Source organism: Bos indicus, chromosome 11, assembly GCF_029378745.1.
Source record: "Bos indicus isolate NIAB-ARS_2022 breed Sahiwal x Tharparkar chromosome 11, NIAB-ARS_B.indTharparkar_mat_pri_1.0, whole genome shotgun sequence".
Classification (NCBI taxonomy): Eukaryota; Metazoa; Chordata; class Mammalia; order Artiodactyla; family Bovidae; genus Bos; species Bos indicus.
Genome location: NC_091770.1, coordinates 70,593,309 through 70,616,622, shown reverse-complemented (window position 1 = coordinate 70,616,622; position 23,314 = coordinate 70,593,309). Strand labels below are relative to the sequence as shown.

The 23,314-nt window shown below is 50.8% G+C and overlaps 1 protein-coding gene across 1 annotated transcript in view; it reads left to right on the top strand.

Annotated features, from left to right (window-relative positions):
• TOGARAM2 (TOG array regulator of axonemal microtubules 2) overlaps positions 1-23,314 on the top strand; it is a 59,378-nt gene that overhangs the window by 23,705 nt on the left and 12,359 nt on the right. The window contains exons 8-18 of the mRNA XM_070798944.1: positions 2,052-2,218; positions 7,191-7,341; positions 7,568-7,732; positions 9,645-9,798; positions 10,667-10,772; positions 11,541-11,776; positions 13,883-14,041; positions 18,181-18,298; positions 18,694-18,788; positions 20,300-20,492; positions 21,372-21,588. Of these exons, the coding sequence (XP_070655045.1) occupies positions 2,052-2,218; positions 7,191-7,341; positions 7,568-7,732; positions 9,645-9,798; positions 10,667-10,772; positions 11,541-11,776; positions 13,883-14,041; positions 18,181-18,298; positions 18,694-18,788; positions 20,300-20,492; positions 21,372-21,588 (1,761 nt within the window). The remainder of the gene's footprint in view (positions 1-2,051; positions 2,219-7,190; positions 7,342-7,567; positions 7,733-9,644; positions 9,799-10,666; positions 10,773-11,540; positions 11,777-13,882; positions 14,042-18,180; positions 18,299-18,693; positions 18,789-20,299; positions 20,493-21,371; positions 21,589-23,314) is intronic.

Genomic DNA, 23,314 nt, shown 5'->3' with positions numbered 1-23,314 from the left:
GGAGGAAGGGTGCACTGAGGTTCACCAAGATGGACCTTCTTAGTGCACAGAAAGCACGCAGGTCCTTGCGGCTCCAAAGGTGGGGTTTGTCCCATCCTATGGCTGCCCCTGGGCTGCCCAGGTGGTGCTAGTGGTGTGGTAAAGAACCCGCCTGCCAATGCAGGAGATGCATGGATCTAAGCGAATAGAGGATTCCTCTCCAGACAGAGTGAGAAATTAAACTGCATCCCGTGAATCCCTTGGTCAGCTGATCCCAGGAGGTTTCAGCCTCAGGGGAAGAGAGCCAGCTGGGCTGGCAGTGAGGCAGGTGGTTGAGGCTCAGAGAGGCTCTCCAGCCTATGACCTAATTCGTGGGGAGGATGGAAGGTCGAGTGAGGGGACATGGGCAGAGTACCCTGGGCCACAGGCCTAGGGGGGTTGGCGGCAGCTGCTGTGCTGACTGGCAGGAGCGGGTGGACTGTTGCCCAGCTTCCGGGCAGGTCACCCTGTAATCAGCTCAGCAGCAGGTTAGTTGGTCAGGGGGAGGCTGCTGCCCATGAGGCCCCAGGGTTAGGATGCCCAGCTGGGCCTGAGAGGCAGGCCTGGCATGGAAACCTCTGCTGTGGCCAGTCTTCCCTCTCTGGCCGGGCTGTGGCAGGGTGAGCTGGGGCAGTCCAGTGTGACACACACGGGCACCCAGCGTCCCTTGAGAGCTTCCTGAGAGCGCTGGAAGGGGTTTTGGGCCAGGGGACGCCAGCCTAGAGCTACTCCCCTGTCTGCCCCACCAGGTTGTCACTTGAGAACCAGGTCCTTGTGGGGCAGGGGCCAGGCTGCTTGGACAAAGCTTTCCAGGGAGTCTCTTGGAGGCATAGGTGAAAGGGGGCTACAAACTGGCAGAGTCCTCAAGAAGCTCTCTGACCTTCCAGCTGTCGGCAGAGGACAACACTGCCCAATGTGGGCACCACGTCTAGCATGTAGTCGGGGCTCACGTGGTAGTGTCTGAAGCTAAGGGCTTGCCTGCAGTCCCTGCTCTGGTGAGCTGGTATCTGGGCGCCTATGCCCTTGGCCCTGCCTTACTTCCCGGCGGACAGAGGCTTCGCCCCTCCTCCCCCTTGGTTCTGGAGTCTTCTCCCAGGAGGGATCTTTGGTAGAAGGCAGGGGCTGGACAGAGATCTGGGGGTCCCCAGGAGCCCTGCCAGATCCCCAGACTCTATACCCTTTCCAGCCTCAGGCAGCCCCAGGTGGTGGCCCCTCTTCCCAGAGGAGCCCTGATTTGCAAGTTCTCTCAAGGCCAGTGAACTCCAAACTTTGTGAGCAGGAGAACCTGATTAACGCTGCCTTCATTAAAGGAAAACTAATGGACCTACCCCCACACTGTCCCTAAAACAAGAAACATGCTCTTAAAGTCTGGTAATTGGGAAAACATGGAATGACAAAGATATGCTATGGATTTGATGTCATTTGGAAATGAATTTGAATTTTATTAATCATAAGAGCATCTGAAGGTCACTGGGTCTCAACTTTCCCATCTGTAAAATGAGAGCGTTGGGCTGGCTTTAGTCCTCTGGCTCTTTCCTGTGGTGTTACAGTCTCAGACAGGAGCATGGTAGTGTATAATGATCAATGGGCTCATTTTGTTTTTCCTCTTTCTGAAGCACATGCCTCCCAGTTAAGACAGACTTACATTCTCAGGAAATATCTTAAACCTCTTAGATAACAGGTCTGCCCCTATTTCCTGCCCACGCTCCTCTCCACCCCACCCCACCCCACCCCACCCCAGTCTTAGAATAAAGTGTGCAGTAACTGTTGATAGATGGATGCAGGATGGATGCATGAAAGGGGAAGGGTGTTGGTCCTTAGGCAGCCTGTTCTATTCCTCCCAGTGCTGCTCTGTAGAGTGAATTTAACCTGTGCCTTCCCTTTTAAGGCAGCATAGGGGAGAAGCACTGAGGGTGGAGGGCTTAGACAGTTGCATGTTATACCAACCCCAGGGCTGTAGAGCCTTAATCCCAGCGGCTGCTGCTCTTGGGTGCTGGGTGTCCTCAGTTTTACTCTTGTTCTCCACTCTTCAGAGCCAAAACCTTTGATCCCGCCTGTCAGAGACAGGTCTGCTGCCCCTGAGAAGCCTGCCCTGCCTTTATCTCAGTCTGCTCCGATGCTGACATCCTTCTCCTTCAGCCATGCCAAAGAAGCTCACCCCTTGTTAAAAGAAGAGGACCAGAAGGAGAGTGAAACCAAGGTACCTGGAAAGCGAGGGGAGAGGAAGCTGGGGTCAGAGCACACCACTGGCTGAAGGCACACATGCTTCTGAAACACGCAAGTGTGGGCCTGGCTTGAGGAGAGCAAGGAGGAACCCGAGGCAGCTGCTCCAGTCCTTAAGGCTAGAACCTGTAGATGGGTTGGGGTGAAGGCTATGGCAGAAAAGAGAGGAAAGAAAGGAGGAAAAGGACAGAGGTGAGGGGGCCTAGGTGAAGGGGAGAGTACAGCAGGGACCCGAGGGGTGGGGTTGAGGGAGGAGGCGAGGACAGGAGGAGGTCACACATGGTTCAGAAGGAAGCAGGATGTGGGGGAGATGGCAGAAGGGCTTAGGTGAACCAAACCAAGTAATCTGAACCAGCACCCAAGATAGCAACCTAGAGGCAGCTGACTCAGAGGCAGATCAGCCAAATGCTGTGTTTCACAGGCTGACAAATACCTTGTACTTCTAAGGTGACCTTGATCCAGATGATTCATACAGATCCTAGTCTGGATGAATTTAGTGAAACTTGGGGAGTCATTGGGCTTCCTACATGACCCAGTGGTAAAAGAATCCATCTGCCAAGGCAGGAGTTGCAGGAGACCCTGGTTTGATCCCTGGGTCTGGAAGATCCCTTGAAGAAGGCAATGGCAACCCATTTCAGTATTCTTGCCTGGAGAGTCCCATGGACAGAGGAGCCTGGTGGGCTACACTCCATAGGATCACAAAGAGTCAGACAGGACAGAGCATGCATGCATTCAGTTCAGTTCAGTCTCTCAGTCGTGTCCGACTCTTTTCAACCCCATGAACTGCAGCACGCCAGGCCTCCCTGTCCATTACCAACTCCTGGAGTTTACCCAAACTCATGTCCATTGACTTGGATAAGGTAATGGCACCCCACTCTGGTACTCTTGCCTGGAAAATCCCATGGGCAGAGGAGCCTGGTAGGCTGCAGTCCATGGGGTCTCTAAGAGTCGGACATGACTGAGCAACTTCACTTTCATTTTTTCACTTTCATACATCGAAGAAGGACATGGCAACCCACTCCAGTGTTCTTGCCTGGAGAATCCCAGGGATGGGGGACCCTGGTGGGCTGCTGTCCATGGGGTCACACAGAGTCGGACACGACTGAAGTGACTTAACGACGACGATGTCCATTGACTTCCCTGGTGGCTCAGACAGTAAAGCGTCTGCCTACAATACAGGAGACCCGGGTTCGATCGCTGGGTGGGGAAGATCCTCTGGAGAAGGAAATGGCAACACACTCCAGTATTCATTCTTGCCTGGAAAATTCCATGGGAGGAGCCTGGTAGGCTATAGTTCTATGGAGTCACAGTCAGACACGACTGAGCGACTTCACTTCACTTCACATGTCCATTGAGTTGGTGATGCCATCCAATCATCTCATCCTCTGTCATCCCCTTCTCCAACTGCCCTCAATCTTTCCCAGCATCAGGGTCTGTCCAATGAGTCAGCTCTTCACATCAGGTGGCCAAAATATTGGAGTTTCAGTTTCAACATCAGTCCTTTCAATGAACACCCAGGACTGATCTCCTTTAGGATGGACTGGTTGGATCTCCTTGCTGTCCAAGGGACTCTCAAGAGTCTTCTCCAACACCACAGTTCAAAGGCGTTAATTCTTCCGCACTCAGCTTTCTTTATATCCAACTCTTATATCCATACATGACTACTGGAAAAACCATAGCCTTGACTAGACGGGCCTTTGTTGACAAAGTAATGTCTCTGCTTTTTAATATGCTGTCTAGGTTGGTCATAACTTTCCTTCCAAGGAGTAAGCGTCTTTTAATTCCATGGCTGCAATCACCATCTGCAGTGATTTTGGAGCCCCCCAAAATAAAGTCAGCCACTGTTTCCCCATCTATTTGCCATGAAGTGATGGGGCTGGATGCCATGATCTTAGTTTTCTGACTGTTGAGCTTGAAGCCAACTTTTTCACTCTCCTCTTTCACTTTCATTAAGAGGCTCTTTAGTTCTTCACTTCCTGCCATAAGGGTGGTGTCATCTGCATATCTGAGGTTATCGATATTTCTCCCGGCAATCTTGATTCCAGCTTGTGCTTCTTCCAGCCCAGTGTTTCTCATGATGTACTCTGCATATAAGTTAAATAAGCAGGGTGACAATATACAGCCTTGATGTACTCCTTTTCCTATTTGGAACCAGTCTGTTGTTCCATGTTCAGTTCTAACTGTTGCTTCCTGATCTGCATACAGGTTTCTCAAGAGGCAGGTCAGGTGGTCTGGTATTTCCATCTCTTTCAAAATTTTCCACAGTTTATTGTGATCCACACAGTCAAAGGCTTTGGCATAGTCAATAAAGCAGAAATAGATGTTTCTCTGGAACTCTCTTGCTTTTTCAATGATCCAACAGATGTTGGCAATTTGATCTCTGGTTTCTCTGCCTTTTCTAAATCCAGCTTGAACATCTGGAAGTTCAAGATTCACATACTGTTGAAGCCTGGCTTGGAGAATTTTGAGCATTGCTGTCCTAGCATGTGAGATGAGTGCAATTGTGCGATAGTTTGAGCATTCTTTGGCATTGCCTTTCTTTGGGATTGGAATGAAAACTGACCTTTTCCAGTCCTGTGGCCACTGCTGAGTTTTCCAAATTTGCTGACATATTGAGTGCAGCACTTTCTCAGCATCATCTTTCAGGATTTGAAATAGCTCAACTGGAATTCCATCACCTCCACTAGCTTTGTTCGTAGTGATGCTTCCTAAGGCCCATTTGACTTCACATTCCAGGATGTCTGGCTCTAGGTGAGTGATCACACCATCGTGATTATCTGGATGCATGCGTACATACATGCAGAGTCACTGTTATGGTCTTCCTTTAAAACAGACATATAAAAGTGCAATAAACGTATCTTGAAAGCCTGCTATGTGCATGTGCTGTGGGATCCAGTGATGCTGATAAGGTCCAGCTACCACATCCTCCCTCTCCAGCGGTGGTGACAGACCATGGGGCAAAGGAGGAAAAATTCAGGGCCATGAAATGATCTCATCCTCTACCCACCTTAGCCACTCACTCCCATGGTCATACCGTAGACCTTGGCACTGCAAATAACATCTTCCCTGCCATCATCTCAACCTCAAGCAGCCCATTTGCTCACTTCCCTCTCCTAATGTTCGAGCTCAATCCATCTGACATCCCGATTCTAGCACTGGTCTTTCTCCTGCATCAACAATAATTTCCTTGAAACTGGATCATTCCCACCAGTATCTTAGTTCTCTCTCATCTTAAGAAAACCAAACCGAAGCAAAAATTCTGCCTTGTCTCTTTACCAGTCCTCTCCTGAGTGTGGGCCAGTAGGTTTAGTCCCCACAGCCCCACTGAAATCACCCCCATTGAGGCACTGGTGGATCCACCTTCCCGTGAGCAGCAGTCACAGTGCTCTTTCAACTTGACCCATTGCCAGCTTTTGTGGCTCATCCTTCTTGAATTCCCCACCAAGGATTGGAAATGAGGGCTGCTTCTTTCTTGCTTCTCTGACTACATCAGTTACATCCTTCCTGGTCCTTCTTTGCTGGCTCCTCCTTGTCTTCCTGACCTCTATGTGATGGCACTCAGAACTCACACCTCTAGCATCTTGTCTATTTACACTGACTGCTGTAACCTGATACCCGACCTATGGTGGCATTAGGTACCACCTCTATGCAGCTGCTGCTACTAAGTCGCTTCAGTCGTGTCCGACTCTGTGCGACCCCATAGATGGCAGCCCACCAGGCTCCCCCGTCTATATAACTTTTTATTTTGACACAATTAAAGATTCACAAGAAGTTGCAAAAATAGAACCAGAATTTCCACGTGGCAGGACTTAGACTAAGATAGCCGGAAAAATGATAGAAAAAAGTTGGAAATATAACTAGAGACCTAAATGCAGATGTTGAGTATCAGTGCTATATAAATGCAGTCATATAATTTAACAGCTCCTGGAGTTCAGGGGAAGGTCTGGGCTGGAGAGGGAGATTTGGGAGCCCTCTAGGTCTCTAGTTATATTTCTAACTTACCTTATCCAAGATTTTAACTGTTGAATTCTCATCTACCCGACCCCAAAACTTCCTTTTCCTAGTGTCCTCTCTGTGAATGGCAGTAAAAGGCAACTCCAGACTTCCAGCTGCTCTGACCCCAAATCGCAGCCCCATCCCACCTCCTGTCTCTCTCTTATCCCACACCTCATGTATCAGCCAAAGCCGTGGGCTTTACTTTTGAACTTGTCCAGAATCCGGTCCTTCTTTCATTTTTCCGGCTATCTTATAAGTTCTGCCTGGAAATTCTTGGTTCTATTTTTGCAACTTCTTGTGAATCTTTAATTTTATCAAAATAAAAAGTTATAAAGAACAATACTTAGAGAATCCCCACACCCAGCCAAAAAAAAAAAAAAAGGAAAACAAAAAGAAAAAAAAAAGAGGGAATCAGATCATGTCATTCTTCTGTTCAGAACCTCCAGTGACTTGCTGTGTCCTCCAGAGGAGAAGCCCAAGTCCCCACCAGAGACCACCGGGCCAGTGTTCTGTGGCTCCTGCCCCACACCCACCACTCCCGACCTGTGTCCTGCCTCACCTCTGACTCTGGGCACACCAACCAGTGTCCTCCTCGGGGCTCACAGCCACATCCAGCAGCCCCCAGACTCAGGGTCTGCTCCTCACTTTGTTTCTGTCTCTGCTTCAATGTCACCACCTTGAGATTGCCCTACCTGAAACAAACCCCATCACCCTGTGTCCCTTACTTTCCTTCCCGTGCATGGTTGCCTGACATCAGAGGCTGGTCTGTTTGCTGCCATCTCACCACTCTACATAGTTCTTTGGGAGCAAGGCCTCTGAGTTTTTGATCATTTTCAGAACAGCTATTGGCACCCAGGAGCCACTCATGTTCCTGATGACTGAATGAATGAAGAAGGTATAGAAAGCACAATTGGGTCCGCAAGGTGATGGAGTTTGCTTTGACCTTGTGCCAGATTCAGGTCACCATTGCCAGGTCTGCCCAGGAGAAGATGAAGCTGAAGCAGATGAAGGAGATGGAGTTATTCCGCAGGGCAAAGGAGCCGGAGAGGGACAGAGAGCTCACTTCCCAGAGCCTGGGCTCCCGGAGGACCTTGATGAAGGAAGGTACTGGGTGTTTGGGGAAGGCACCTTCAGGCTGGGGACACTTCTTACCAATACCTGGGCCAAAAAGAGAACATTTCCACACTTCCCATCTACACAGTCTACATCCTGAGACTGGACAGGGAGTCACCTTTGCTCTCTTGTAGTTCACCGATGGGCCCATTTCCAAAGGGGGGCTCTGGGGCCAGGCAGGACCGGCTCTGTCCAAGGACTTTCTCTGCCTCCGCAGGCCTCCTTCCTCTCCGGGGCAGTGGGACCCTGTCTGTGCCCACCGGGCTGAGCAGCCCCCGCAGGAACAACCTCGGCGTCATCCTGAGGAAGCGGGCCAGCCGGGCCTCATTGCCCAGCATCCCCATCAGCAAGAAGGAACCCAGCTTTGCCCGCCATGCTTCAGGTGGGGCCCAGACTAACTCGTGGGGGGCACATATCCGTCTCTTGGTATGCTGTCTTGGATGCTTAGGGGCCTGGCAAGGGTGACCTCTGCTGCTCTGCTTCTGCTTGTTGCCCTTGATAGAGCAGGGGGCAGCCTGGTGTTGCCAGAGAGAGGAACAGTAGTGAGTCTATGGGCCAGCCCTGTTGTAAAGGGAATTGTGGATGGCTGGACAGGTGTGCCCAACCTGTGTGACATGTCCTAGAGGACCCACCAGAGCACCAGGATCACAGATGCTAATAACAGCCTCTGTGGAAATATCTGGAAACACCCAGAAGAGGAGAAAAGGCTTCTGGGAAAATCTTGGGCTTGTTGCCTCATAAAATGTCAGGGCTGGACAGGGCTGGTTACAGACTGGGATGCAAGGACCTGAAGGTTCTGTGGGACACTCAGGAAGGTGCCAAGGGACAAGGGGAGGCCCTGTCCCCATTCTACCAAAGGAGGGTCTATTTTGCCTCCTCTTTTGGCATATTAGGTTTCTATGTGGGATTTCATTTGAAAAGATTTTGCTACAAAAGAACATTTGAAAACAACCAACTTGGTTCAGAGTTTCTTTAAGTATAGGATATTGTAACACATTGGTGGGAGAATAGAGCATCATTTGGGTGCTAGAAATAATACCGGCTCACCTTTCTATTTCATTCTCTTTCTATTCTTTTGATACCATCAAGTAGAAAGCCCTAATCTGGTGCTAATTTTTAACCCCTTACTAAGACTTTCGAGTTTCCTTTCTAAACAAAGAGATCTTCCTGGCTAGAAACATCAGAATCTGACTGCCACTTTGTAGCGAGAGTTTATAATATTCTTTTACTCTGACTGTAAATATTTATCACACACTATGACAAACAATCATTTACAAATTATGGTAGTGATATACATTTCCCTTAAATAAACTTATTTAGGGGTTGCCATTTCCTTCTCCAGCAGCAGCAGCAGCCTTTGAAAAGGGAGTTGAAGGAAAAATACCCAGTAAATAAGGGTACAAGTATTTAAGAGATATGGCAAAAAAAAAAACCCCAAAACCTATGGAAGTGGTAACTGAATGGTTGGTACTTGGGAAACATTGATCTTTCTAATCTAAGCTACTTCTTTTATAGACAACAGACTGAGACCCAGAGACTCAAAGTCACCCAAGGTCACCCAAGATCACGCAAGGTGATGGTGGCCCATAGGGACTTAGACTTTGTCTGATGACTCTTGATCCATTGGCAAAGTTGAGAAGAGAATCCAAGAATGAATGAGGTCTTTGTGTCTTGGCTTTAAGGAGAGTACTACCCCTCAGCTCAGTCTTGCCTTGGACTTCCTGGGTACCACATTGTGAAAGCCACGTAAAGATGAACCTCTGCAGAGAACTAGGCGGGAAGTGAGAAATCTGGATTCTGTTCCTAGCTCTGTTAATGAAGGAGCTAAGGGACTGTCGGGAGGACCCTGGCTTCACCAGAGGATGGAGAATTGGGGAGAAGGAGGAGGAGAAGTTGTAACACAGGCTCCTGGGTGGAGACAAGATTAGAGCCAGGGAGTCATTCCTTCATAGAATTGCTGGCCTCACCTCCAGCCACAGACAAGGGCAGGATGGGGGGGCGGGGGGTGGGCTTGGTTACGTGACATTAAGCAGCCTATCACAGGCCAGTGTGTTTATCATAATCAGGTTAGCAATGGTAGGGATAAAAACGGTCAATGAGAGGTTGGCGTTAGGTGGTCTCCATGGTTCCCCAGGGAGTGCAGCCCAGACCCTGGCTTCTAGCCCTTACAAGTCCATTCAGCCTGCAGACCCCCCACCCCGTCTTCCCTTTCTCAGTAAGGTGGCTTCAGTGCCGTGCTGTGGAGGCCTCAGGTCTTCTGGGTGAACCACTCTGCTCCTCTCGTTTTCTCACAGCTCAGTCCTTACCTGCGGTGCTCACTTTGGGGTCTCCTGAGTGGGAAGAAGAGGAGGAAGAGACGGATCTTCGAGCTTTCAGGGAGTTGAGGCCTTTCTCGAACCCTGAGCTGGGGCTGGTGGATGCCCTGCAGTGCCTGGAGAGCAGTGACTGGTGAGGAAACAGCCCGTGTACCCTGTGATGGGGTGGGGTGGGGCTGCATAGGAGCTCCTGCCCCGTGCCTCTCCCCCACTGCAGACCCTGGTCCCACGGAGATGGGGGGAGGGGACTGTGTGTGAGTCCCATGGCCAGCGTCTGTCCCGGGCTGCCAACAGTCCTGTGTGTGGCTCTGTGGTGCCCCAGAGCCAGGCCTAGGAAGTACATTCTGACTCTGCAACGCTTCCATGGGGACCTGAGGAAGGTCAGAGTCCTTCCTTTCTCTAAGTCAAGTTCATCCCGCTCCGGTGTTCCTCCCCCACACAGTCTTGTGTGCTGTGTGCTAAGTCGCTTCAGTAGTGTCTGACTCTGTGTGACCCTATGGACTGTGGCCCGCCAAGCTCCTCTGTTCACGGGATTTTCCAGGCAAGAATACTGGAGTGGGTTGTCATGCCCTTCTCCAAGGGACCTTCCCAACCCAGGGATTGAACCCGGATCTCTTATGTCTCCTGCACTGGCAGGCAGGTTCTTTACCACTAGCGCCACCAGTCTTGGTCGTGAGCAAAGTGATGACTTGAGGTCCCATTTGTGGGAAGGCCTCCTTCAGTCCTCATGTTAAGAGCCTTCTCTTGCAGGCGCAGGCTCTGTGGGTGGCCTAGGCTTGGGTTGTGGGGGTGGGCCTCTATCCTGGGTTGGGGTGGGTCATGGACCCCGTAAAATGGCCTGTATTGGGCTGTTGGCCTTTCAGCCTGGCTGTGACACCAGGACATTGCCGCTGATGCCATCAGATCCCTCCCCGCTGCGGCGAGGGTGGTGGCCGTGTGGGCGCCCTGTGTAGAGTGCCCTCCCCCAGTCACCTGTGACAGGGCCTGGACTTGCTTCTCAGGCAGATGAAGGAGAGGGGCCTGGTGAGCATCCAGCGCCTGGCAGCCTGTCACTCGGAGGTCCTGACCGGGAGGCTACATGATGTGTCCTTGGCCGTGACCGGGGAGGTAAGGGCTCCCGTGCCCCGTGTGCTCTGCTGGACCCCCAGCCAGTCCCCCTTCCCTGGTGCTACTGCCAGTGCCGGTCACACAGCAGCTGCAGAGGGGTCCGTGGCTCCCAGGGCATCCCTGCTTATTTCTCTGCTCTCAGCCACAGAGGTGGGAGCTAGACACCCATTTCTTAGACTGGAAAATTGAGGCCCAGAGTTTCCTTATTTCTAATCTCTGGGTATTTAGATCTGTCACAGCCCTGCATTGTCCTCTGTACTTAGAATACCTGAGGAGGGATGGAGTGTTCTGGGCTAGATCTCCAACTTGTGGGCAGTTGTAACATTTCCCAAATCCTTTCTCCTGTGAGGCTAGGGCTGGCTTGGCCTAAGGGCGGGCCCAGATGGGCAATAAGATGTATCTTATCACAAGCAGAGGCAATGCCCCCTGTCCTTGGGAGTAGACTGTCCCCGTTGGGGGGCCTTGTGAAGATCAAATTAAACATTAATTGTAGAAGTGCTTTCAAGACTAAGTGTTGTACAAATTCCAGATGATAATGATAATAGGAGGATTGATAATTATGATGATAACAAAAGTAATGATGTTTTTTAAAAATGAGACTACTTTGCCCAGAGCTACTGCAGGGTTTCCATTTCCAGTCTGGCGAGGCCTAGGCCTGCGTGAGGGTGTGGGCCACAGGAGGGCTGGTGCAGGGTTCCTCCTTCCTATGTGTTGGAGCCCTTGGCAGGGCCCAGCAGTCCTGCAGATCCCCGCCCATCTCTCTCCAAGGTCACCAACCTCCGCTCCAAGGTGTCCCGCCTGGCCATCAGCACGCTGGGAGACCTCTTCCGGGCCTTGAAGAAAAACATGGACCAGGAGGCCGAGGAGATCACCCGCTGCCTGCTCCAGAAGATGGCAAACACCAGCGGGTTCATCCAAAGGGCAGCCAACCGGTCCCTGGGGGCCATGGTGGAGCACGTGACCCCTGCCCGCTCCCTGGTGGCCCTCACCTCCGTGGGCATCTAGTACGTGGGGACCTGAGGGGGGGGCAGCCTGGGGAGGTGAGGCAAAGGGGAGAGGCGCTGGGTAGGGGCAGAGCAGGGAGATGGTGCAGGTGCCTCAAGCATTTCCCTTGGGGAGAAAGACCCCTCCTCCCCGGTGGACCTCTCTCCAGCCTCTCCTGGGCCAGGCTGGGGATAATGAGGGCAGCTTGTAGCTGTCCCAGGCACCAGCTGGGAAGGGACGGGTGCTACTCTGTGCTCAACACTGGGGAGCTTGAAGTAGCCGTGGTACTGTCCCCAGAGATGGGACGGCAGAGGCAGCCTTTGGCCTGAGTCTCACTCTACCCAGGGGAGGGATGCTTCTTTCTGATGAAATCTGGGCCGTGAGCAGAGCAAGGCACAAAATCTGCTCTAGCTGGCCCCACTTGGCCTTCTGGCGAGGAGGAGGGGACAGGCTGCTGTCAGAGCCCTTCTGCAGCCAGATCTGCTCTTTTCAAAAACCAACACCAACAGCAAAACCAGAAGCATTCCCCCAAGCCCTTTCTCCCACAGGGTGACACAACTCTCAGCCCCAACAAGATAGTCACTGACCGTTATCCCGGGTGGCCTATTGGGTAGAACCCAGGGTGAGCTGTCATAGCTAGAAGGCCTTTGCCCACAGACTCCTGAACCACATTACCTAAGTTCTCAGCCTGGATTGTTACTAAACTTCCCCCAAGCTTCTGTTTCCTCATCTGTAAAAGGAGACCAGGGATAATAATAAAATTGTTAGGAAGAGTACAGGAATTGATTCATGAAAGAGGGGTAGGGGAAGCGCCTGTCTCACCTGACATTGATTGAGTGCTGATTGTGGTTGTTTCTAACTAGGGAGAAAGCAATTGTATTTTTTTTCTGGATTCCTCCCCATGCCTCTGCTTCCTCGCCTGCAAGATGATGATGAAATTAGCTTGTGGAGTTGAGGAGACCCTGGTTCAAAGGTGTCTAGTGCAGAGCCTGTCAGGGAGGGTGTGCTCATGGTAAACCGAGCCAATTGATTCTTGTCAGGAAGAACCATGGGAGCCTGGAACAAGGCTGTGCATTGGAACTCCCTAGGGTATTGCTTGGAGAAGGCAATGGCACCCCACTCCAGTACTCTTGCCTGGAAAATCCCATGGGCAGAGGAGCCTGGTAGGCTGCAGTCCATGGGGTCACGAAGAGTCGGACACGACTGAGCAACTTCACTTTCATGCATTGGAGAAGGAAATGGCAACCCACTCCAGTATTCTTGCCTGGAAAATCCCATGGGTGGAGGAGCCTGGTAGGCTGCCGTCTACGGGGTCGCACAGAGTCAGACACGACTGAAGCGACTTAGCAGCAGGATATTGCTAAAGTGCAGATTCTGACTTGTATGCTAATGCGCTGGTCCCTGGGCCACATGGAGTAGGGAAGTCTCCCTTTGTGTTCTACTGGAATGGTCCCCAGTGGGGAGGAAGGGGCCAGTGTCACCTAATGCAATGGACTGTGGACACATTGAATGCACAAGAGGTGACATCCCAATGGGTTCCTCCTGTAAGATTTCAGGTTCCCCTAGAAATCACCCATTGATCTCCTATCCCACCTCCTGTTTCAATTCAGCTCAGTGAACACACAGTAAATGCCCACGAAGTGCTGAAGGGTCACCATGCCAGAGGGGAACAGGGGATTCAGTTGAGAGGAAGACTTAGTGTCTGATCCTTGGGAACCCTGGGGTACTCCTGTATTTACCAGGGGACAAAGGACAGTGCCCTTCTCCCCCAGAAAGTACTAGTTTTGTCTGGGGGCTCAGAAGGCAGAAGTAGGGTATCCTAGGTAGAGAAAAGGTGAGAAGTGAATTTAGGCAAAGGCAGCACATGAGCTCAGGAAGGCACAGGGGTAGTGGGCACACGGTGGGCCTGGGGACGTCACGTGGCTTCAGTTCCATTGTCAGGAAGGGACTGCTCTTCCTTGAAGATTCCCCTGAGCCCTGGAGGGACAAAATTGGGAGCCCCCTGTGGCATGAAACATGGAGGCACAACTGTAGGTCCATGTGTGCCAGTCTGGGGATGCCCCCGACCGCCACCCAAAACCCCATTCCTTGGCTGAGCCCTTGCCTGTGACTGTGTTTCCTTTCAGCCACCGAAACCCCTTGGTCCGGAAGTGCACTGCCGAGCACCTGTCGGTCGTCCTGGAGCAGGTAGGCGCCGAGAAGCTCCTCTCAGGCACCAGAGACAGCACAGACATGCTGGTGCACAACCTGGTGAGACTGGCCCAGGACTCCAACCAGGACACCAGGTAATGCAGGGCCTGGGGGACGGCTGACCCGGCCAGCCCAGGGCAGACAAGGCCGTCGGCCACCCTGAGGGTCTTGCTCATGCAGCTCAGCTTCCCCAGGGCCACGGGGAGGGACAGTGATGGACAAAATTGTGTCCTTTCCTTGCAGCTGTCATCCCACCTCTCCACACCACCACAGCCAGAGCCAGGCCCGCTCAGGGAATGGCCACTACCCTCTACCTCCAATCTCTCACCTTTAACTCCCTCTCTAGCCATTGCAACCCTACCATCTGCCTCGCATCCCTCACCTTTCACTCCCCCTCTAGCCACTGCAGTCTTGCTCTAGTTTCTGTCCCGGTAAATGCCCATGAAGTAGGCTCCATTCCCTATAAAGCTATCCATTCATTCATTTTTTTCAAGAGATATGCGATATGCATTCTGTTCATTACTATGAGCACAGGTGTGAACAGGAAAAATTAGACCCCCGTTGTCTTGGATCTTACCTCCTAGTTGCATAATAAACAAGTAAATAATTATGACAATTTTAGACACAGATAAGGGGCAAAACAAAAATGTAATGGAGAACTAGGTAGGGACTACTTTAGGTTGAGAGTCAAGGGATATCTCACTAAAGAGTGACATTTGAGTTGAGAACTGATTGGCTAGTAGGGCCCAGCTCTTTGAGGATTTGGGGTGCAAGAGTCCCAGCAAAGGCAGGTGGTACATCCCCTGGGATGGGCTAAGTTGGGTGTTGAATGATGAGAAGGCGAGGCTTCGTGGAGCACAGTGAATGAGGGGAATGGTGGGCAGTTCTGGGGAGGAAGCAAGGCCAGGCCGGGGAGGGCCTCATGGGTCAGGGGTTGGGATTTTGGTAGAAGTCTCTAAAAGCTGGAGTTGGGGTCATTTATCATACTTCTCAGTTCGTGATGTGTTATGTCTGAAGCCCCCACCACTCCTGGTTCAGCTCCAGAGGACACGTCCAGACTGTGTTCTGTGTTGTGTGCCAGGCAGTGCGTTCACATGGGCTGTCCCAGGGTGTAGCCGGGAAGGCGGCATTGCACGCATGCACCCTCCTCATGCACTCCCACAGGACTGCGCCTCAGGACTGCAACCCCATGCACTGCAGCCCTCCAGGCTCCTCTGTCCATGGAATTCTCCAGTCAAGAATACTGGAGTGAGTTGCCCTTCCCTTCAGGGAATCTTCCTAACCCAGGGATTGAACCCAGGTCTCCTACATGGCAGACAGATTCTTTATTGTCTGAGCTACCAGGGAGGCCCCTCCTCCCCTGCCCCTGAGGTGCCTACATCCTCACAAGCTTGCAATGTCTGGATTTCACATTTTTACCCATCTAGTGGATAGAAGTTCTAGGTCACTACTGCTTCTTTCCTTCCTCCCTGATTGCTAATGCATTTGGGTGCTTTTTGATATCTTTGCTAGTCTTTTACTTTTTTTGAAAAAAGTCTCTCTGACCACTGGAGGATTGATAGTTGGGGAGAGGAGCCAGGGTGCAGGTGGGATGCTGGGTGGATGGCTACCCCAGAATCTGGGCAAGTCATGTTGGAGGCTGCAGAAGAGGGAGAGGGTGGATTGGGGTGTATTTTGAAGGCAGAGCTGATCGCAGGTTGGTGGTGAGGATTTCAAAAAAGAATCAGAGATGACACTTAGGTTTTCAGATGAACTGTGGGGTGACTGAAAGGGCCATCTACTGAAGGGAGGAATATTGTCAGGGAAGTATTGAATAGAAGGTTTGACTGGTTTGTTCTTCATCATGGGTGGGGGAAGGGACGTTGAGATCTAATACCTCTCCAGATCTAAACCCCTTGCCGACCTCTCTCTCACACTGGATGGCATTGACTGCACTTCATTTTCTTTCTTTGAACCCTATGCTTCTGGTTTCCATGGTGCCACACTCCCTGGTTCTCCTCCTTCCTCTGTGTCTTTCTCCCCCATCTCCCCCCTCACCTGGATGCCCATGGCTTCAGGAGTGTCTTCAGTCCTCACCCCCGCCTTGCAGCTTTCTTTGAGCGACACCATTACTTCCTGTGGCTCCAGTCACAGTGAAACTCTGATGCTCCCCTGTGTCTGCCTCCAGGCGGCTCCTTCTCTGAGCATCCGTCCATGTCTCTGATGCCTCCCCAGGACCCATCATTGGGATGTCCCATTGTCATCCTAAATGAATTTACTGCCTTCTCCTGAAGGCTGCTTCTCTGGCTGTGTTCCCTCTCTTATTAAAAGTCACTATTATTTACTGAGTCATCTGAGATTAAAAATGGGGACGTTATACTTCATTTTTCCCTGCACATTTTAATGTCTTAGAATCCTAGGCATCTCACAGTTGTTGTTGGCCAGGCAGCAATTAAGACTTTGGTTTTACTATCTACACAATTGCAAACTTGATGCTCGTTGCTCATCATATAAACCTTTGAATTACTGTCTGTGTTGTAGGAACTACATTATGAGACTTTGTTTGCTGGTTAGCCTTTTATATTTATTTTAAGAAGTCCCTGTGGAGAATTGTTGAGTTTAATCGTTGTTTAAAATGTCTTTAGAAATATTACACTGTTTTTGGCATTGAAATGAAGAGTTATTGTATATGAGAAAAGGCATGGAAACAGAGTGTTGGGGCATAAATTCGATATTAATGCAAACATTCATCATTGAAGGAAAGACCCAGATTCCACAGTTTCTTACAAAGCAACCATTTGGTACTTTACCTGACCTAAGGAAGGAAGGCAGTCCCCACAAGAAGTGTTACTTGTGTTTCTGAGATAGCATGTAGAAGGATGGATGGCTTTCACATGTGGGGCCGTGTCACTGAAGGCAGTGGAAATTGCCCATGTCTTCCTTTTCTGTTTTTCTTTTGTAAATAAATTAATTGTGCATTTTTACAATTAATGAAGTTTTAGATTGAGTGAATATGATAATTCTGGATGCTTCAGGCTCCACCTCCAATCAGCTGCCAAATCGTTCAATTTCATCTTCTTTAGCATCTCTTGAATCTGATCATCCTTACTTAACCCCACCCTCCTGCCTATGTCAGGCCTTAGCATCTCTTGCCTGGATTATTATAGTGACCTCCTAATAGGTCTCCTGGACCCCGGCCTGGTCCTGGAAGATCCATTCTCCACACTGCTGCCTGAGACATTAAAAAAAAATTGTTTATGTATTTATTTTTGGCTGTGCTGGGTCTTCGTTACTTTGTGTGGACTTTCTCTAGTTGTAAGGAGAGAGGCTTCCTCTTCATTGTGACGTGCAGGCTTCTCACTGCAGTGGCTTCTCTTGTTGCGGAGCACGGGCTCTAGGCACACGGGCTTCAGTAGTTGCAGCAGGCACACAAGCTTAGCAGTTGCAGCTCTCAGGCCCTACAGCGCCGGCTCAGGAGTTGTGGGGCACCGGCTCAGTTGCCCTCGGCCTGTGGGATCTTCCTGGACCAGAGATCGAACCCGTGTCCCTGGCATTGGCAGGTGGTTTCCTTTCCTGGTTTCCTTTCCACCGCACCACCAGGGAAGTCCTGAGACATTTCGATTTTAGTGCAAATCTGGTCATTCCTCAGCTTCAAGCCCTGTTCCTTCACATCTCCCTCAACTGCGTCTTACCTTCCTTCTTCTCTATCCTGTTCTCTTCCTGGGTCTGGTCTCCGCCTGCTATTCTCCAACTGCACTCTTGCAGGTCCAGTAGACTGTCTTATGGGGCCCCCCTACCACCACTATTCATCAGGTAGAGCTGACCCCTCCCTCCTAGATTGCCCCACCACACCCTTTCTCAGACTTCTAAATGTCTCATGCTAGAAAAAAAGTTAATACACTTTGGTGTAGCCATCCAACAGAATATTACTTAGCCATTAAAAAGGATGACATGGGGAGATGATTCATGATAAAGTAAAAAAAGCTGGGTAAAAGTTGTATATACATTCTGTTATCAACTAAAAATATATATGTGTAGAAAATGACTATAATAAAATAATATAAAAATTTAATAGTGGTTTTCTTCTGGTAATGGGATTATGGTCAGTGTTTATTCTGAGTTGGGATTACTGTCACAATAGAAAAAGTATTAAAAATTCTCTTACTATAATTATAAAAATTATGCAAAGCTGTAAAGCAAATTTATATTGCATTCCTGTGGCTGTTGTTTCATCCTGATCTTTCTCCAATGGCAGGTTTTACGGCCGGAAGATGGTGAATATCTTGATGTCAAACACAAAGTTTGATGCATTTCTGAAGCAGTCTCTTCCATCCCATGACTTGCAGAAGGTCATGACAGCTATTAAACAGCAGGTGAGTTGGCAGGCGGTGAGGTGTGAGCTGGTCTGGGGTGGGCATCAGGGCTGAGCCTGGCAGCCTGCAACCCTCACTTGGGTCAAGGGGAGGGGTCATGCACTCTAGAGGCTTTCATTTTATCCATGACCCCTGATGGGTAGAATTTCCTTCCCGGTGCTCAAACCTGGTTCTGCCTCTCGCTGCCTGTGTCTCTTGTGCCTGCCTAGGTTTTCTTGCCTTCATCTTCTAAGTGGGGATCTTGACCCCTGGAAGGCTCCCCAGGGCCCTCCCAAGCTCTCCTGGGTGGAAGGGGTTATTCCTCTTGTTTCGGTCTAGACTGGAGCATCTGGCAGTTCCCCAGAGGGCCGCCCCTTTCAGCTCATGTTGGTGTGTGTGTGTGTGTATTTCTCAAGGGAATAGAAGATGGTGACGAGCTTCCATCTGCCAAAGACCGCAAGGTGTCAAGAAGTCTGGTGGTGTATGAGAATGGGCTGCCTGGCCAGGATGGGTACAGTAGCTCTTGTCTCCCTGGGGCTCGCATCCAAGACTGCTGACCATGACATTCTGCTTGGCCTGGGGCCTGCAGTGGCCCTGGGTGGGGAGAGGGGTATGCATTTGGGCTGCAACTGAGCCCTACTTGGTCGGCAGGACTCATGGGTGAGTTTATGGGGAGAGTTCCCCCACCCACATCTCAGGGAGGGCAAATTGTGGGCTAGGGAGCATCTGCTGGTAGAGATGGGTTCCTGAAGTCTCAGCCATGTAGCTGCTGTTTAAGGGGGATGTGGTCAGGCTCCATGTGAACTCAGGGTTTCTCCATCCACTTAGAGCACCTTTTGCCATCAGAGGGGCCATCCTGGGACTAATTTAGAGGCAGAGGTAGAGTCAAGGCAGGTGAGAAGGAATAGGCCCAGGGGTGAGAGAGTGGGCGTCAGGAGGAGTTAGACACCCAACAGGAATCTGAAAGTCACTCCTGCACTTAAAACTAAACTCCTTCTGCAGGAGAACATCTGGACTCTTTAGCTGGACCCCTGGGGGAAGCCCCCTCCACGTCTTCTAGATTAACTCCCTGCTCTCAGCCAGACCTCAGCTCCCCGGCCCTCCAAGTTCTCTCTTTCCTGTGCCTCTGCCTATGCTGTGTCATCTGCACCTGGAACGTGCCTATTTATTCTATAAGATGTGACCCCACCGTGACCTTCCCCCAGAAGCTCTCTCTGCCCCTCTGCCCCATGTCCCCTAGGTGGACAGGTTGCCCCGGCCTTCAGTCCTTTACCTCCCATTGGTCCATGAGCTCCTTGGGCAAAGACCACACCTCTCATCTCATCGCTCGCAGTGTCCAGCAGAGCTCTTGGCACACAGTTAGGCAAGGAGCCTGGGGTATAGGGATGACTGTCAGAATGGATGATGTTGGCCTCTGCTGGGTGGGACTCAGGTGTAGGGCAGAACTCAGAGACCCAGGTGAGCACTGGGGCTGGGGGATAGGAGTTCTGTGTGGAGCAGCTCTCTTGTTGGCTGGAACAGACCAGGGGAATATGATGGGCCTGTGATGTTAAGACAAATGTTAAGACAACAGGGCTTCTTAACATTTCCCTCTTCCCAGAGGATATGAGCAGAGCCTAGACAACCAGGGGTCAGGATGCAGGCTCTTGGCAAGACCTTCCCCAACAAAGTGTGTCTGTTGTCATTCCATGGATTTCCACCCTCACTCCAAGCTCCCTCACCCCATTCCTAACTTACCTTCTGAAAAGAGGAAGGAAAAAAAAAAAAAGCAAGAAGAAAGAGCTCTGCCCACTGATAAGAGGACAGAACCCTAGGCACCCAATTGGCACCCTCCTGAGGAAAAGGCACTTCGAGAGTTTCTGAGGCCTGTGACCCCAAGCAGTGGGTGGAGGGGAGGCTCGAGTGGACTAAGCTGCAGGTCAAACTCTGGTTTCAGCCCCATCTGTCTTTGGGGGCTGTGCACGGCACACGATGTATGTTCATTCCCTGGGGCTGCCCAGGTCAGATGCTTGTTCCACGCAGGCTCTGCTCTAATGGCCCACGGCTGGTGGGGCTGCGCTCCTCCATGCGGGGCGGCTTGGAGATGGTGGAACAGCTACGGGAGCTGACGCGGCTGCTGGAGGCCAAGGAGTACCAGTCTCGGATGGAAGGTGTGGGGCAGCTCGTTGAGCACTGCAGGGCCAAGCCAGAGCTCATCACTGCCAACCTGGTCCAGGTGAGTGTCACCCCACACCTGTCCTGTCTCTCCCCCCAGTGTCTGCAACTTCAATCTGGAAAACTCGGGAGAGGGTTGGACATTGTGCCAGACCCTCCAGGGTAAAGGGAGCCTGACAAACACTTGCTTTTCAGTTTCCATGGTGACATAAGATTATCTGGAAGTGGCCAAGAGGACAAGGGCATTGCTTCCTGTTGGGCACCTTGGGACCACTCAGAGACGTGCTGGCCATTTTTCATCCTCCCAGCAGATCTATAGGGAGGAGGGTGGAGATGGAGGTTGCCATGGCTAAGGGCTGCCCCAACCCTGCTATGCACATGAGGTTTGGGGGTAGAACATGTGGTTGATCAGGCAACTGGGCCAGAATGGCTGGATGGGTGGGTTCAGAGAAAGCACAGGTTTCACAGTCTGGAAATGAGGGTAGATGCCTGCTTCTTCCCGGAGTGAGGCTGCTGACACTCAAGGCACATAGCAGAGTAGTTAAGACATAAGCTTGAAGTTTCTTACTAGCTGTGTGATCTGGGCAAATCATTTAACCTCTCTCAGCCTCAGGTTTTGTTTTGTATTTTAATGGTAAACTGAGGATGAGAACCTGTGCTTCATGGGTCATTAAGATTACTCTATGAGCCAGTGCAGAGTACCTAACAAGATGCTCTATGCCATTTGCTCCCAACGAGTACTCAGTATACAGTCCTTCCCCTCTTGTTGCCTCCCACTCTCCCTTTGAGAGGTGAGCTCTTCATCACTGGGAATGCTCTGACATAGGCTGGATGGTCCCCAGCAGGGAGGAGGAATCCCTGCTGAGGGCAGCTGGTTGGGCTGTAGGACTCCTGCCCAGCCTGGGTTCCCATGGGCTCTTGGTTTCTGTTCCCTCAATAGGTCTTTGATGCTTTCACCCCGAGGCTTCAGGATTCCAACAAGAAGGTGAATCAGTGGGCGCTGGAGTCCCTCGCCAAGATGATCCCCCTCCTGAGAGAAAGCTTACAGCCCATGCTGCTCTCCATCATTATTGCTGTAGCAGACAACCTCAACTCCAAGAACGCAGGAATTTACGCGGCTGCGGCGACGGCGCTGGATGCAATGGTTGAGAGTCTAGGTGAGCCTACTCTGAGCCCCTGCTGGGCTCTGGTAGGTGGCTGGCTCCCTCCCTGGCCCCTCTGTTAAGCTTAGGATGGACATTTCCACCTTCCCTCCTTTGGAATCAGCAGAGCAGTGAAAAGGCATTGATTGGCTCTCAGGTCAAACACTGAACTGGCCGAAAAGTTCATTTGGGATTTCCTGTAACCCCATAAGTTTCATTTGGGGTCTTATGGAAAACCCCAAATTACCTTTATGGCCAACCCAATATTTCCTGAGGCTGCATAGGGCATGGGTGGGCAGCCCAGGGTCTCCCAGGTTCTTTATTTGTAGGCTTTTCCATGTCATGTCCATCTGGTAGAAGTGGAGACAACCTAGTCTTGCCTCCTCGTGGTACACATGATGGAAATAACTCGCCCTGGGTCACATAGTGCCAAGCAAGTGAGCCACTGGGGCACTGATGGAAAAACAGATCAGGATCACTGAGAAGGAGTTAGAAGAGCTGTCAAGTTTTTTTTAGTTGTAGAGATAGTAGTAGGGGATGTGGTCTGTATGGGAACCAGGCAGGATGCTGGTGAGACAGGAGGGCAAGCCTGTTGGAAAGGACAAAGGTGACCACCTTGACTGTCTGATATAGGAGTCAGGTTGGGATCCCTTTGACTTTTTGAGCATGGAATGAATGAGAATTGCCTTTGCAGTGATTTGGGGTGAGGAGTGGAGAGTGACAGTGGAGTGAGGGATGGGGGAAGAATGAAAAGAACAAAAAGGCAGAAGCCAAGGGAGAGACATGAGGAAAGACGGTAGCTCCTCTGTCCCTTATGAGCTTTGCAGGATCACATCTTGGTTCTGGAACATTAAGTGGGAATTTTGGTGCATCTATTTATTTTTTTTTTCAGACATTATATTGTTAATTTTTTTTTTTTTTTGGAATAAAGCAGATTAACCAGGCTTCACAGGTGGTGCTAGTGGTAAATAACCTGCCTGCCAGTGCAGGAGACATGAGATGTGGGTCTGATCCCTGGGTTGGGAAGATCCTCTGAAGGAGGGCATGGCAACCCACTCCAGTATTCTTGCCTGGAGAATCCATGGACAGAGGAGCCTGGCGAGCTACAGAGTTGGATGTGACTGAAATGACTTAGCACGCACGCATGCATAGCTGATTAGCAAGGTTGTGGTAGTTTCAGGTGAGCAGTGAAGGGATTCAGCCATACATACACGTGTATCCCTTCTCCCTCAAGCCTCCTTCCCATCCACGCTGGCACATAACATTGAGCAGAGTTCCCTGAGGTTATCCATTTTGTTGTTGGATATCCATTTTGAATACAGCAGTGTGTATATGACCTTCTGTTATCCATTCCTTTGCTAGATGATTAGATGGTCATATCTGGTGTATCTAGTACACAGACTGAAGTGCAAGTTCAAAACCTCAGGTATGTGAGAACGTAGTAAATGATAGACTCATGTCCAGACCAGTAGTCTTTCACAAACTAGTCTTGCCTTGATGTAAGGAAATGTTTGATCTGAGAACCACTGTTGGCTCTGTTGCCATATGTTCCGATGAGCACAGAGCCATGTCCTGCCTCTGGAATGCACAGAGCATCCATCCCCATGGTGCGGCTGGAAACGCCGCCTGGCACACCTACCCCTCCTCCCCATCCCACACCCTGGCCTGAGCCCAGCTCCCTGGGGCTGGGACACCAGCTGTGTCCTTGGCTGGAGCCTCCAGGAGAAGTTTCAGTTACAAA